Consider the following 16623-nt stretch of genomic DNA (forward strand, 5'->3'; position numbering starts at 1 on the left):
GCTGGGATTACAGGCTTGAGCCACCGCGCCCGGCCCTCATTCATTTTTTTAGTCAATTTTTTATTCCACTCTGTACTTCATTTTGGATAACTTTTATTTGTATTTCTCCAAGTCTAGTAATCTTTTCTTCCGTAGGATCTAATCTGCTGTTACATCATTTAGTGAAATTTTCATTTCAGATATTGCATTTTTCATCTATAGAAGTTGCATTTGATTTTTTTAAAGAGATGAAGTCTCCTTAAGTTGTCCAGGTTGCAGAACAGTGGCTGTTCACAGGTGCAGTTATATTACACTACATCCTTGAACTCCTAGCCTCAAACTATCCTCTCTCCTCAGCTTCCAGAGTAACTGGGACTACACGCACATGCCACCACGCATGGCGGATTTTTTAATATCTTTCGTTTCTATCCTATGTTCACATTTTCCTTTAAATTATCAAAAATAGCTCATTTAGTATCAATTATACCCCATGTTATTGCTGTGGCAGTTTCCACTGATTTTTCTTCTGCTGAGTCATATTTTCTTGCTTCTTGGCAAGCCTATTAATTTTTTACAGGATGCTAGATAGTTTAATGTTACATTGTTTGGATTTTGTTGTCTTCCTTTAAAAAATGTTGAAGTCAAAAAAACTGGAACAGTTGTACACTGTTGATGGGAATGTAAAATGGTACACTATTGTGGAAAACAGCAGGGCAATCCATCAAAAAATTAAAAATAGAATTACCATATAATCCAGGAATTCCACTTCTGGGCATATACCAAAAGGAACTGAAAGCAGGGTCTGGAAGGGGTATCTGTTCACCAGTGCTCATAGCAGTATTATTCACAAATGGCCAAAAGTTGGTAGCAACCCAAGCAACCATTTATAAACCAACAACAATAAACAAAATGTGGTAAAAGATACAAAGGAATATTATTTAGCCTTAAAAGGGAAGGCAATTCTGACACATGCTAAAAAATGGATAAACCCTGGCTGCTCGCGGTGGCTCACGCCTGTAATCCCAGCACTTTGGGAGGCCAAGGCGGGCAGATCACCTGAGGTCAGGAGTTCGAAACCAGCATGACAAACATGGAGGAACCCAGTCTCTACTGAAAATACAAAATTAGCTGGGTGTGGTGGTGCATGCCTGTAATCCCAGCTACTCAGGAGGCTAAGGCAGGAGAATCCCATGAACCCAGGAGGTGGAGGTTGCAGTGAGCTGAGATCTCTCCATTGCACCGCAGTCTGGGCAACAAGAGTGAAACTCCATCTCAAAAATAAATAAATAAATAAACCCTGAGGACCTTATGCTAAGTTAAGCAAGCCAGTCATAAAAAAACAAATACCGTATGGTTCCACTTTAGTGGGTGATCGCCAGAGACTGAAGGGACAGGGGAATATGAAGTTCTTATTTAATGGATATAGAGTTTCAGTTTTGCAAGATGAAAAAATTACGGAGATTGGTTGCAAAATAATGTAAATGTACTTAACACCAGTGAACTAACTGTACACTTAGAAATGGGGAGTCTAGGCCAGGCGCGGTGGCTCATGCTGGCAGATCACCTGAGGTCAGGAGTTCCAGACCAGCCTGGTCAGCATGGCAAAACCCTGCCCCTACTAAAAATACAAAAATTAGCTGGCATGGTGGCGGAAACCTGTAATCCCAGTTACTTGGAGGCTGAGGCAGGAGAATCACTTGAACTTGGGGGACAGAGGTTGCAGTGAAACGAGATCATGCCACTGTACTCCAGCCTGGGAAATAGGAGCAAGACTGTCGAAAAAAAAAAAAAAAGAAAGAAACGGGGAGTCTAGCTCTGTCTCCTAGGCTGGAGTGCATTGGCGTGATAGCTCACTGCAGCCTCCGCCTCCCAAGTTCATATGATTCTCCTGCCTCAGACTCCTGAGTAGCTGGGACTACAGGCATGTGTCACCATGGCTGGTTAATTTTTATATTTTTAGTAGTGATGTGGTTTCACCATGTTGGCCAGACTGGTCTTGAACTCCTGACCTCACAAGATCTGCCCGCCTCGGCCTCCCAAAGTGCTGGAATTACAGACGTGAGCCACCGCACATGTCTTTAGAAATGGTTAAGACAGTAATTTTTTTTTTTTTTTTTGGGACAGAATCTCACTCTGTCACCCAGACTAGAATGCAGTGGCGTGATCTTGGCTCACTGCAACCTCCACCTCCTGGGTTCAAGTGATTCTCATGCTTCAACCTCCTGAGTAGCGGGGATTACAAGCGCCCGCCATCACGCCTGGCTAATTTTTGTACTTTTAGTAAAGACAGGGTTTTGCCATGTTGGCCAGGCTGGTCTCGAACTCCTGACCTCAGGTGATCTGCCCACCTCGGCTGCCCAAAGCGCTGGGATTACAGGTGTGACCAACCGTGCCCTGCCGGTAAATTTTATATTATCTGTATTTTGCCACAATTAAAACAAAATTTTGTTTTTTCACAATTAAAATGTTTTTAAATGTTGAACTTTGTTTTAAAAATCAGTTACTTGTAGAACAGTTTGACAGTTTGATTCCTCGAACCCTGTTTTAAATCATTACTAGGGTCTAGTGTAATCTTCATTCCAGAGATACTTTAGTCCTGCTAAGGTGTAACCTTTTTTTTTTTTTTTTTCTTTTTGAAACAGGGTCTTGCTCTGTTGCCCAGGCTAGAGTGCAGTGGCATGATCTTGGGTTCACAACCTCTGACTCCTGGGTTCAAGCAATTCTCCTGCCTCAGCCTCCAAAGTAGCTGGGACTACAGGCGTGTGTGACCATGTCTGGCTAATTTTTATGTGTTTTTAGTAGAGATGGGGTTTTGCCATGTTGGCCAGGCTGCCCTCAAACTCCTGGTCTCAAGTGATCTACTCGCCTTGGTCTCCCAATGTGCTGGGATAACAGGCGTGAGCCACCACGTCTGGCCAAGATGTAATCTTTATGGGGGACTTCACAATTGTCCCCAAGGACCCTACAGTTGGTAGTCAGAGTTCAAATGTCTCATGCCAAATGTAAACCTTAGGAAGTTTTCATATACAACGCCCTAGTTTTTCTTAGGGCGTTTTTTTGGAGTTTCACTCTATGCGAGGAGGGCCTAGTACTCAGCAAAGATTTAAGACAACTCATCACATGCGGCTAAACAGACCAGGCAGGGTGGCTCATGCCTGTAATCCCACCACTTTGGAGGGCCAAGGCAGGCAGATCATCTGTGGTTAGGAGTTCAAGAACAGCCTGGCTAACATGGCAAAACCCTGCCCCTACTAAAAATACAAAACTTAGCCAGGCATGGTAGCTCACACCTATAGTACCAACTTCTGTGGAGGTTGAGTCAGGAGAATCACTTGAACCCAGGAGGCGGAGGCTGCATTGAGCCATGATCATGCCACTGCACTCCAGCCTGGGTGACACAGCAAGACTCTGTCCCATAAAGAAGAAAAAATGTGGCTAAATGCCTTTGCAATCTTTTTTTTTTATGTTTTACCACTATACCCTGTCTCCCTTGTATATGACCTAATTCTCATTCCATACCCTCATAATAATGGCAGAAGGGCCAACAGTAGCAACAGTAACAACAGAAGTTACCATTTACGGCTGGGTGCAATGACTCATGCCTCTAATCCTAGCACCTTGGGAGGCCAAGGCAGGTGGATCACCTGAGGTCAGGAGTTCAAGACAGCCTGGCCAACATAGTGAAACCCCATCTCTACTAAAAATGTAAGAATTAGCTGATGTGGTGGTGCACGTCTGCAGTCCCAGCTACTCGGGAGGCTGAGGTAGGAGACACTCTAGAACCTGGGAGGTGGAGGCTGCACTGAGCCGAGACCACACCATTGCACTCCAGCCTAGGCAACAGAGGGAGACTGCGTGTCAAAAAAAAAAAAAACAAAAAAGGCTGGGCACAGTGGCTCATGCCTGTAATTCCAGCACTTTGGGAGGCTGAGGCGGGCAGATTACAAGGTCAGGAGATGGAGACCATCCTGGCTAACACAATGAAACCCCATCTCTACTAAAAATACAAAAAGAAATTAGCACGGTGTGGTGGCAGGCACCTGTAGTCCCAGCTACTCGGGAGGCTAAGGCAGGAGAATGGCATGAACCAAGGAGGTGGAGCTTGCAGTGAGCTGAGATGGCACCACTGCACTCCAGCCTGGGCAACAGAGTGAGACTCCATCTCAAAAAAAAAAAAAAAAAAAAGAAGTTACTATTTACTCAAAAACTAATTCAGTGATAAAAATTTCCTATCCATTTACTCTAGATAATTCCCACTAGTCTGCAAGATAAATAGAAGTAGCCTCATGTTACAGATAAGAAAGCAATGGGTTTAATGGTTTACGTAACTTCCGTAAGGTTACACAATATTGCTAAATATGAATCAACTACATCTAAGTCAAAGTACACAGTTTTCCTATTACATCAAAATGCCTTCTCCTCTTCTCCCACTTACCTCTTTGGTCATGGTATATATATGATGTTTTTTAAGCCTCAATACAAAGTTTATGGAAGCATTTTCTGATTAACTTTCCATCATTTCAGCATTCAGTTATGTGTAGAATAATACTATACAGGCCAGGAGTGGCAGCTCACGCCTGTAATCCCAGCACTTTCGGAGGCTGAGGTGGGCAGATCACTTGAGGTCAGGAGTTCGAGACCAGCCTGGCCAACATGGTGAAAACCCATCTCTACTAAAACTACAAAAATTAGGCGGGTATGTGGTGGCACATCCCTTTAATCCCAGCTACAAAAGAGGCTGAGGCAGGAGAATCGCATGAACTCGGGAGTTGGAGGTTGCAGTGAGCTGAGATCGCGACACTGCACTCCAGCCTGGGTGACAAGAGTGAGACTCTGTCAAAAAAATAAAAATAAAAATAAAAAATAAATAAATTTCTGTAAAATCACTAGCATATTTTATTGTTGCTCTCAAGATAAACTGATCTTAACATAAGTTCCTTGGTATTAGGGAATGTCTCTTATAGTCTTTTGGCTTAATATAGTAGTTGAATTTGGTAGCCTGAATATAGTGGTTGCTCAATAATAAAATTATAAAAGAACTACCTCTCTCATCAATGTAACAGTATTTGTAAACCAGCTATAAAAAGATGAAATGATTCTGTGAAACACTATTGAAGGGCTTTACATTCTCTAGAATGTGAAAATTACCATGGATTTGGGTCCTAATTATAAAAATCTTCAGTTACGTCAAATACCTGAGAAATGAGCAGACAGACATAAATATCTTAAAAGCTACAAATACTAAAAAAAGACCTAAGAGAGATATAAACTTTAACAGAGTACTTGCAAATACTCATTTCAGAAATGAAAAGCTATCCTCATATTATGTCCTAAAGACTTAGTAAGATAATAAAAACCTCCAGAAAAGGCTTAGATTTTACTCATCAATAATAATTTTGTTACTATGGGCTCCTGATATGCATAGTAACAACTACAGCTTTCAGTAAAATCACATACTGTTAGTATATTACCGCTTTGGATTTATCTCAAAAACAGGGAATTCAATTCAAGGATGGGCCTTAAGGCATCTTATCCAAAATGCAAATTGCTTTTTGTTTCTACAGTTATTTACATACCTCGGTTTACTAAACAGATGGTTTCTGGAGGTATGGTGTTCCTTTGACTATACCTAGAAGGTTAGGACATGATTCTGGTTTACTTCTTTGCCTTTAAAAACTGCAAAATAAAGGCTGTCATTCCCTGTGTTGCTACAATATATGAGAACGCTAGGTCAACCAAAATTGTGAATATAGTGATTTTGAAAGCTCAGGTTTATATTTAATGGCGATTCTCCACAGTATTTGCATTTGGTTCTGCAATGCAACTGGGAAGACTACCAACCTATGCCAAATTTTATTTTAACTTTTTTCTGAGTCTGACAAACAATATAAATCTGTAGGAGAGGCAGAGAATGAGTAAGAGCTTGTGGTCAGGAACTCCTTCGTTTTCTTGCTCCTTTCAAAGCCAAAACTAAAACAAGAAACTATCCTTTTCTGTGATAGGTTTATTTTTTATTTTCCCGTACACTGTTAAGTGTCACCTTTTGGGAGTTCCAACTTTATGCATGGAAGTCTGATGTGGTCTTCTGTTCTACTAGAGTCCTAGGCGCTGTCTTTTGTCTCTTGCAGCTGGATATGTTCCAATTACCAGACTCCCAGCCACCAGGGATCAAGCAGATGTCAAGCAGCTCTAACGCTCTTTATCTCTGTTGAATTGAACTTTCTGAAGTTTCTGGTTTCCTATTTAGTTACTTCAAAGTTCAGTCATCCTGTAAGAAATGTTGTCCATGCATTTTTAGGTTTTAGATAACAAGGTGTTTGCTCTGCACACCTAATCTACCACATTGCTGGAAATAAAGAGCTCTAATTTATTTCAATGCTACCTGAATTTTAAGTTTCCTTTCCCTCTTTCAAGCTCCAAACTTTCACATTCTCAGACTATTTTTTCTTATCTTCTCAATCATTTGACACTTTCTGATCGAACTCTTTTTGGCCTCTTTGTGACATCTAATGTTGACTAATCTGTTCCACTCTGAAGTCTTGTTCAGGCTTCTGTGACATATACAGTGTGATGTTTCGTATTTAAGTCTCCTTCGCGAAACATCTTTTCTTCGACTTCCCTCTGAAATGCTCAAGTTTCTTAGGTCTCCGTCCCCGTCACCTCACTTAACATGTTCTCCCTGGGTGATCTCTTTCACTGCCAAATTCAAGTTCATATATATACTGGTAGATATCTACCACAGATGTCTCTCTCTCAGTATAAACCACTGCTTCTAACAGTCTATTCTATATCTCTACCTAAATAGGCTAAAGACAGTCCACATTTAATATATTCAAATCTGAAGCCATTATCTACTCTGCCTGCATGCATCTGCCACACTCCATTCTTCATATTGTAACGCTGTAGCATTTTTTAAACATATACATATGATAGACTATGTTATTACTTATAAATATTTGCTATCCAGCCCCTACTGCCACAAGGATTATACTTTCTGGTCCCACTGACACAAGACTTAACCACATGACTTGCTTTGGCACTGAAACTGAGAAGTAACATTTAATGCAGAAATTTTAACAGTCAGTTAGTGCTTTACTATTGCCCTTTCCCCTTTACCAGAAGACAAGCAACATTCCAGGTACAGGTTCTCTGTTAGTCAGGGTCCTAGAGGGAAGGCAACATGGAGTGGACTCTTGATGGTCACACAGCATGAACAAAAAATAAGCCTTTGTTGTTTTAAGCCACTGAGATTTGGGGATCATTTTTTTAACACTGTAAGACCTATCCTATTCTTACTGATAGAATATATCAAATAATTTATCTTCCTTGTTAGAAATTGTTCAGTAGTTCCCAATTGCATATACAATGAAGTTCCAACTCCTTTGAATGAAAAAAAATACCATATGTGATATAGTCCCCATTATTACTTTTACAATCTCCTTTTCCAACCACCATCATCACCACTTATGTACATTAGTCATATCCAACAATGGGTTATTCTTCAAAAACACTATGCTATTGCACGGTTTTCTAACTTTCTTCGAAAGTGCTGTTGTTACTGTGCTAAATACATTATTACCCTTTACGTTGTCCCACTTGCCTACTTAAGTAAATTCAATATATAGTAGTGCGTGTGTGACTTATTCAGTGATACCTTCTTTAGTCATTTCAAGTGGTTAGTGCTTGAATTTCTCTGTGTCATAGCATTTTGTACACTGCTCTGTTACAGAATTTAATACATTGCTTTATATGTCTGAATTATTGAGGGTAGTAACTTCATCTTATACGTGTTTGTATTTCCAGGGCTCACTACTCACAGCAACCCTCAATAGAAATCTAATTCAATGAACAGAATAGTCTCATTGCAAAAGAAACATTGTGAATTTAGATATTCTTTCTTTTGTTTACAAAAGTAAAATATTTTGGTGATTTTCAACACTGATATGTCCCTTATCAAAATCTCATTCACTTGTTCAGGGGTTGATGAACTTTTTTTGTAAAAGGTCAGAGAGTAAATATTTTAGGCTTTTGAGGACATATATAATGGCTGCCTCATATTATTCTTCATCTTTTCCCCATAAGCCTTTAAAAACCTAAAAATAATTCTTAGCTTGATGGCTACACAAAAACAGGCCTTGGACTGCATTTGGCCCATAGGCTGTGTTTCCTTACCCTGGTCTAGGTAAACATAAGAGAAATTGAGTCATTTCTTGTTAGACTGTAAAAGTCTCTCCATGGCAGTATAAAAACAAAGCACCAAGAGAGACATAACTGTCACTGCTGCCAAGAGAACAACTGGACTAACAAAGAGCTTCTAAAGATAATCATCAACTAAATTCAACAAATACCATACTGATACAATTTGAAAGGCCTTCTACTTCTTCAAAGTCCTAGAGATAGAAAGGGAGGAGATAACGTCACTTCCTTGTTTAAGTTTCCACAACTTCCAACTGTGTTTAAGACTCTACATCACTAGTTCTCTACTATGTTTCCAGCCTCATATTAAAAAACCATCTTTGGCTGGGTGCGGTGGCTCATGCCTATAATCCCAGCACTTTGGGAGGCCAAGGCAGACAGATCACCTGAGGTCGTCAGGAGTTCGAGACCAGCCTGACCAACATGGCGAATTTTAGTCTCTACTAAAAATACAAAAAAATTAGCCAGGCATGATGGTGGGCACCTGTAATCCCAGCTGCTCAGGAGGCTGAGGCAAGAGAATCACTTGAACTCAGGAGTCAGTGGTTGCAGTGAGCCGAGATTGCACCACTGTACTCCAGCCTGGGCGACAGAAGGGGACTCATCTCAAAACCAGCCAACCAACCTTCTTTAGTCTGACCACACTGGCTTTTCAATTTATTTTTCTGAACACTCTAAATTCTCTTTAATATATTCCTCACTATCTGGAATTAATCTATCACTCTCCATCTCTCCTAGTAAAATTAATAAATTAAAAAAAAATCATTCCTTACTCTTTCACCATCAGGAAAAGGCAGAAGACAGGTATAAATCATCTTTTTTTTTTTTTTTTTTTTGGTAACCACACAAACTATCCATAAAGAGAAAATTGGAAGCATACCCTAAACTGCTGTACGAATTATACAAATATGTTATATGTATAAACGGGGTGTAAATATATAAATATCAGCAACTAAGAAGTTTAAAAATAACTATTAGTAGAGGCTCTCAATTATTTTGCATATCCCTAGAAATTTGTGAATGCTACTTTGAAAATTACTAGTTTACTAAACAATTTTTTTTTTTTTTTTCAGACAGAGTCTCACTGTGTCACCTAGGCTGGAGTGCAGTGGAGTGAGCTCCGTTCACTGCAACCTCCACCTCCCAGGTTCAAGAGATTCTCCTGCCTCAGCCTCCCAAGTAGCTGGGATTACAGGCACACGCCACCATGCCTGGCTAATTTTTGTATTTTTAGTACAGATGGGGTTTCACTATGTTGAACAGGGTGGTCTCGAACTCCTGATTTCAGGTGATCCACCCACCTCAGCCTCTCAAAGGGATGGGATTACAGGCATGATCCACTGTGCCCGGCCTTAAGCAATTTTATATACATCTAAATCTTTATTAAATAGCTATAATCCACATTCCCCTATTATTCCCAACACATACTTTTACTTTAATTTACTTTAACTCAACTTTGTAAAGGGGAAGACAACTACATTGTTTCAATGTACATTATTGATTCTCACATATGAAGTCTACTGTTTCAACTCCTTTGAATGAAAAAAAAAATACCATATATGATTCAGTTCCCATTATTTTTTCTATAATATTATAACTCCTTATTCACAAATAACAAATGGGAAACTATCTTGAAAATCTGGTAAAACAAATAGCACTAGCCTGTTGAAGAAGTACTCTCAGATGAAGACCTTTTCCGGGTAGGGCTACAATTTGTGCTCTCTGATGGCCGCTGGGAGGGTTTATCAGAGGTTGGCTGGGAGCCTGGAGAAAAAGAAAAAGATAGAAATAATAGGAAAACTCAAGTCTAAAAATAATGCGAAACCATCTTTTGTTAGAACTTGTTACAGTTTAGTTGTTGCCACTGTCATTCCCTGTAATAATATGACTTGTAACCTGACATTAGGAGGAAAATAAGCAGAGGACAAACCACACTATATGTTGTTGTCAGAAGTTCACAGGTACTATAAACATAATTTCTCCTGTTACATTAACAGAGGAAAAATTAATTTTAATGGAAGAATAAACAATATATGATTTAGCTTTCATGTGTTACTAGCATAAAACATTATTTAAAATATTGATAAAAATTACTAACAATATTTTAACCAGGTTTTGGATTATTAAAATTCATCATATAAACTGACAAAATTTACAATGTAATTTATCAAAAAGTTGATGTGAGGGCCCAGCGCGGTGGCTCACGCCTGTAATCCCAGTACTTTGGGAGGCTGAGGAGGGCGGATCACAAGGTCAAGAGTTTGACACCAGCCTGGCAAACATGGTGAAACCTTGCCTCTACTAAGAATACAAAAACCAGCCGGGCATGGCGGCACATGCCTATAATCTCAGCTACTCAGTGAGGCTGAGATAGGAGAATCGCTTCGACCTGGGAGGCAGAGGTTGCAGTGAGCTGAGATCGCCCCATTAGCCTGAGCAACAGAGCAAGACTCTGTCTAAAAAAAAAAAAGTTGATGTGGGAAAAGCAGGTCCAAACTGAGCACTTCATTTAAGAGAATCAGAGATCCTCTTAAATATAAAGGATCAAGCCAGGCGCGGTGGCTCATGCCTGTAATCCCAGCGCTTTGGAAGGCCAAGGTGGGTGGATCACCTGAGGTCAGGAGTTCAAGAACAGCCTGGCCAACATGGTGAAACCCTGTCTCTACAAAAATACAAAAATTAGCCAGGCATGATGGCAGGTGCCTGTAATCCCAGCTACTTGGGAGGTTGAGGTGGGAAAATTGCTTGAACCCGGGAGGTGGAGGTTGCAGTGAGCCGAGATCGCCCCACTGCACTCTAGCTTGGGTGACAGAGCAAGACTCCATTTCAAAAAAAAGAAAAAATAAAGAAGTAAAAGGCTCAAACCTTAAACCCACACATCCTATCCAATTCACAGAAATTATTTTCAGATTCTGTTTTTCCTCCTTTTGCAAATTCTAGAAAACTGATAATTTATCCATGAAATAGTCTCTTTTAAAGCTATACACTTAAGGATCCTTGGCTATATACATAAAAGCTTATGAAGACAAAGAAACTCAATTTCCTTTCAAAAACTTGCATACTTTTAGCAAAACCCCAAATCTATACAGCATAATACATCGCCTGCTCAAAAGAAAAGTATGTTCTTGATGTAAGATTAGACATCGCCTGCTCAAAAGAAAAGTATGTTCTTGATGTAAGATTATTTTCCTGAATAAAATATACTTGATTCTTATATTGGATTCCTTATAATCTAAAATGCCAGCTATTAAGAGTTGATAATGAATGTCTACCTCATGTTTGTCAAAAAACTAGTAATCTGAAATGCTTTTTATGGGAAAAAATTATAAATAAAAAAAACTTACATGTAACTGGAGCCACAAGAGGTACAAGAAATCAAAAAGCTGAAGATTTTCAAGATCTGCCTCTAAACGAAAGTTAACTCCTAAAAGATTTGATTAATTCTCTGAAGGACAACTTAGGGTCAGAAGAACTGAACAGAGCTAAGTTGCTGTTTCCTTTTCTCTAAGAGAAATAGACCATGAGCCTTGTTTTAATTAAGTAGCATCTTAAATCACATTGCTGTAGTCTTTTAGCAGGATATGGGAAACACTGCTCAGGTGAGATGTAAGACTATATGCTGTCATTCAAGAGTAACAGGTTATATTTTTTTTAGAAAATTGATGGGATAGTACATCCTACTTCTGAAACACAATGATGACTGATGTAGACCTATTCAAGAAGCAAGATTGTTTATTGCTGAATCTTAACAACAGATACGAGACAGATTTTTAAATCCAACAGTATAATAAGTCACCCTCGAGTGTGGTTGAGAGATTTCCACTAAATAACTAAATATCACAATGAAACATCTAATAAATAAAAAGCCCAGGCATCAGTGAAGACATAACTTTAAGTATTAATACTGAAAACTTCATATACAGATACATATTTCCTACCCAACACATAGTCAAAACAGAAGACAATAGTGGTCAAGAAGCCTGAGATAATAGTCAACTCTATCACCATTCCTGATCATGGATTAAGTACTAAGAAAAGAGGGGTTTGAAGGCACTTTTTTTCTTTTTGGGAGATGGACTCCCTCTGTCTACCAGGCTGGAGAGCAGTGGTACAATCTTGGCTCACTGAAACCTCTGCCTCCTAGGTTCAAGTGTTTCTCCTGCCTCAGCCTCCTGAGTAGCTGAGATTACGGGCATGGGCCACCATGCCCGGGTAATTTTTGTATTTTTAGTAGAGACGGGGTTCCATCATGTTGGCCAGGCTGGTGTCAAACTCCTTACCTCAAGTGATCCACCCGCCTCAGCCTCCCAAAGTGCTGGGATTACAGGCATGAGCCCCTGCGCCCAGCCCTAAGAGCACTTTTTATATAAAGTCTTTCCTCTCAGTCATAAACTAACATTTATTAAGTGAGTATAGTTTATATGCTTGGTACTATGCTAGATATTGTGAAGGTAGGGGGAAGAAGTCTACAAATGGTGTCTCTGCCCTCAAGGAGCTTATTAATCATCGTGTATATCATCATGAATTACATTTTAGGTGACACTTGTGCCATCCATTCTTGAGTTCCATCTTCAGTTCTTAGGCTATTTAGTAGTATTTCCTAAATTTCTTGGTCATCTTCAAGAAAGTCTTGATGAAGGCTTCAACTATACCTTTGATTATCAGGATATCCTGAGAATCACCCTGCCTGGCCTCACCAACCTCAGGGTAAAAAGAGGGTACAGGCACATTCTTCAAAGCTCCTTCTTATGGTGGCATCTGGAGTTTCAGAGAAGGCAGTGGGAGATGGGATGGGGGTCAGATCCATGGAGGTCATTATTGACAGCATTGTACAGCAATTCCTGAGAAACTGAAACAATTGAGAGAGAGATGGCTTATTTAGCTCACTTAGCTTCTGAGCCATTTTTCATTTCCTGAAAGCAATGGAAGCCAGCAGCCTATTCTTAGGACTTAACGGAAGATTTGAGTAAAATTTAATTCAGGAAGGTTCTCATTTTTCATTTTTAAAAGTTTGAATTCCCTGTTCATACAGAGCAGAGCTATTCTTAACAATATTCCATATTTAAAAAGAATAAAGCTGTATCCTTGAGATACAGATCTCTAACGCTTGGTAATCATCAGCTCTAGCATCTCATTTCATTTAAAAGCAGTGTTCACAGAGGCAGTAATAAGATGAGGATAACTGAAAAAACATTACTTAATGATATAAAGCAACCAAGTTTAAGACTGGAAAGTGAGGCTATCACTTATGTACAAGAAATAGCAACCAGTTAAAGATGTTCAAAGTATGTTAAAATTGGCCTAACGGTAGGAATCGTATGAAATCTGCAAACATTATCTGTAACACTGCCAGGAATATACTGTTTTATAAATGCCAATTTGCAGTTGGGCTTCCAGGAAGAACCAGATAATGCCCAGAGAACTACTACGTCCACTCAACAGAGACCAATATACATTTATGTGTCCAAACCTAAAACATAATGCAGAGCAGAGTTGAGTGTGATATGGTGTTCAGTACATGGACTATGGAGTAAAGCATCCTGGCTTTGATTCCTGGCTCTGCTACAAATTAAACTAGAGAGAATCTACAAAAGTAAATGTGCCTGGACTCTGGTTTAATAAAGCTAAGTTACAGCATTGTTGTCAGTCCCAAAATGAGACAATGTAATCCAAAAATAATTTTATAAAATTCAAAATGTTTTATAAATATTAGTAGCTATTATCTATTAATTGACTCCTAGGTTTATCATGGAATTTTTAGATAGGTAGGTGCAGGAGCTCATGCCTGTAATCCCAGCACTTTGCTAGGCCGAAGTAGCCAGGTTGCTTGAGTTCAGGAGTTCAAGACTAGCCTGGGCAATATGGCGAAACTAGTCTCTACAAAAAAATATAAAAATTAGCTGGGCATGGTGGCGTATACCTGTAGTCCCAGTTACTTGAGAGGCTGAGGTGGGAAGATTGCTTGAGCCCAGGAGGTAGAGGCTTCAGCAAGCTGTGATCGCACCACTGTACTCCATCCTGGGCGACAGTGAGACTCTTGCCTCAATAATGATAATAATAATAGAAAGAAGAGCACTGAGTTATATCCAGTAGGGAGCTAGAACTAACCTATAACATCAAGCATTTACCTTAAACATAGAGTGAATCCCATTAAGAAGTACTACTCATATAGGTACCTCCAGGGCTGGTAGGTACTTGCAGGGTAGAAAAACTTACTCTGAGTGAATCTTCTAATTCACTGACTCTTTGCCATAACTTTTGCAGAGTATGCCCAAGAGATGAGTCAGAACCAGAAGATGTCTGGCTTTCTGCTCAGTTTTTTCCCAAGGGAGAAAGTAGTTTTCTGCTTCCCCTACTTAGCTCTTTCCCTTGCTGTCTCCATCATGTGACAAATGTTTGCTCATGTCTCAAGAGTGGCCATTTTAGATCTGCCTGGAAGGATGTGTGGAGGCTCCCCAATCCACAAAGGACAAAGTTTATATGAATTCTAGTTCAAGAAAATCTGACACTTCCTCAAAGCATACACATAGAGAACACAATTGTAGATATCAAAGAGTTCTCATCATTTTTCATTTCAAAATACTATAAAGCAGAATAAGTACTTCAGAAGTGAATAAAGACTACAAATAGGAATTCCTCAGTTCACAATATTACTGAGTAGACCGCCACTGTGTGTCTCATCACTCGGATGATGACAACTTCAGAAATATGTTTAGAAATCCTACACACATAAATGCAGGAAGTAGAAATTACAGGTAAGCTGCAAAACAAAAACAAAAACAAAAAGGACCTAAATAAAATTGGATTTCAGAATAAATATAAGTAGATTATTAAGGGAAATACTTTTTCTTCAGCTGGAAATAAAGGCCCTCATGTAAACAAGGCAGACTACTAAGGAGGAAGACAGAAAAAGAGAATACCATACATTGGAATAATACAGAGAAAATTAAGAATTAAAACCAAACTTGCAAATGTGAAGGAACATTGGAAGTGGTTTTAATTATAGACTCTGGATTTTATTTGGCCAGTATTTGATGAACTTTTGAAGATAAAGACAGGATTTACAGAAACATTTTTGTCAATTTAAACAAGAGGGGAAAGGTAGTACTTTTACAGCAAAACTGTAAGATGAAATCAGGGATACAAACTGCTGAAAGTTGAAAAAGCAAAAAAAGAATGTAACTGGATCATAAAGAAATAAGATTATGAAAATCTTTATAATAAACACAAAATGAGCAGAAACCAAGAACCTGTTTTCAAATTGATTTGCCACAAAAAAACCTTGATTGACATTTCCATTGGAGGAACTAAAACAAATCAAAGATATATAAGGAATGCTACTTTTACAGATGCCTGGGTGTGAAGACAGAGTAAAACAGGCAAAGATAGCAGAATAGATAAAATTCTCACTGATAATAGTGTCTGCAGTGGTAGAAGCATCCCAAAGAAATCATGAGAATAAAGATTCAACTAACTACTCATTGAAGCCCTGAACATTCTAGCCTAGAAAAACAAGGAATTTGTCAAACACAAATTAGCAAAAAAAAAAAACAGTGAATTAAATCAATAGTTGGTTGGACAAAACATATGTTTCTTTAGCCTAAGCTCACTATTAAAGCTTTTATAACTTAATATAGTATGAATTTTAGTCACTCTGTTTGGAGACCAACACTAAAGACACAAGTAACTAAGAAATCATTTGTGTGAGTGGAATGTTTGATGTTTGCAATGGTAGAAGTATCTTTGGGTGAATTATGGAAAAATAGATTAAGTATGCTAGTTTGGAAGAATGCTACGCAGTAGTCAGTTCTAAGATATTATCAATTTTAAAATAATTTTAAAAGTTTCTAACATTGAAATTGTTCCTTCCCACCAAAATTAAAACGTTATAAAAGTTTAGTTTTAAAAAAGATTCCTCTTCTGTCATTATTTGTAAGTCAAAGCTACTTGGGAATGTGTGTTAAACAATGACTGAACCAAAATTGGTTGTAATAAAAATGGCTACCACAGTAAAGGAATATGAACATAAAATACCAAACTATTTGAAAACTTCTGATCAAGTTTTTTTTTGTTGTTCCCTGATTCAAGTTTTGAATCCTTTGGTATGGTTCACAGTTGACAGCCGCCTTGGAACCTTCTTGTGAACGAGCTGAATGCTAAGGTAAAAGCTGGGTCCACAATAAAAACAGCTGTTTTCAATTGTGGGAAATACAGAAAGCAATACATTTTATCTGATGCACCAACTAAATGCACTACAAGAGAGTACGACTCACAGACTGTTCTGGCGATTTTTAAGCTAAAAAGTCTGTGTTTTGGCCAGGTGTTGCGGTTCACGCCTGTAATCCCAGCACTTTGGGAGACTGAGGCAGGCGGATCACAAGGTCAGGAGATTGAGATCATCCTGGCTAACACAGTGAAACCCTGTCTCTACTAAAAATACAAAAAACC

General features: G+C 38.9%; 1 protein-coding gene across 2 annotated transcripts in view; it reads right to left on the bottom strand.

Moving 5' to 3' along the window:
- The window catches only part of ASH1L (ash1 (absent, small, or homeotic)-like (Drosophila)), a 251011-nt gene that overhangs the window by 116751 nt on the left and 117637 nt on the right, over positions 1 to 16623 (bottom strand). For both annotated transcript variants that reach the window (XM_011928346.1, XM_011928345.1), the window contains exon 4: positions 9838 to 9939. In XM_011928346.1, coding sequence (XP_011783736.1) covers positions 9838 to 9939 — 102 coding nt within the window. The remainder of the gene's footprint in view (positions 1 to 9837; positions 9940 to 16623) is intronic.

This window comes from Colobus angolensis, unplaced genomic scaffold (assembly GCF_000951035.1).
Source record: "Colobus angolensis palliatus isolate OR3802 unplaced genomic scaffold, Cang.pa_1.0 Scaffold77, whole genome shotgun sequence".
NCBI classification, from domain to species: Eukaryota; Metazoa; Chordata; class Mammalia; order Primates; family Cercopithecidae; genus Colobus; species Colobus angolensis.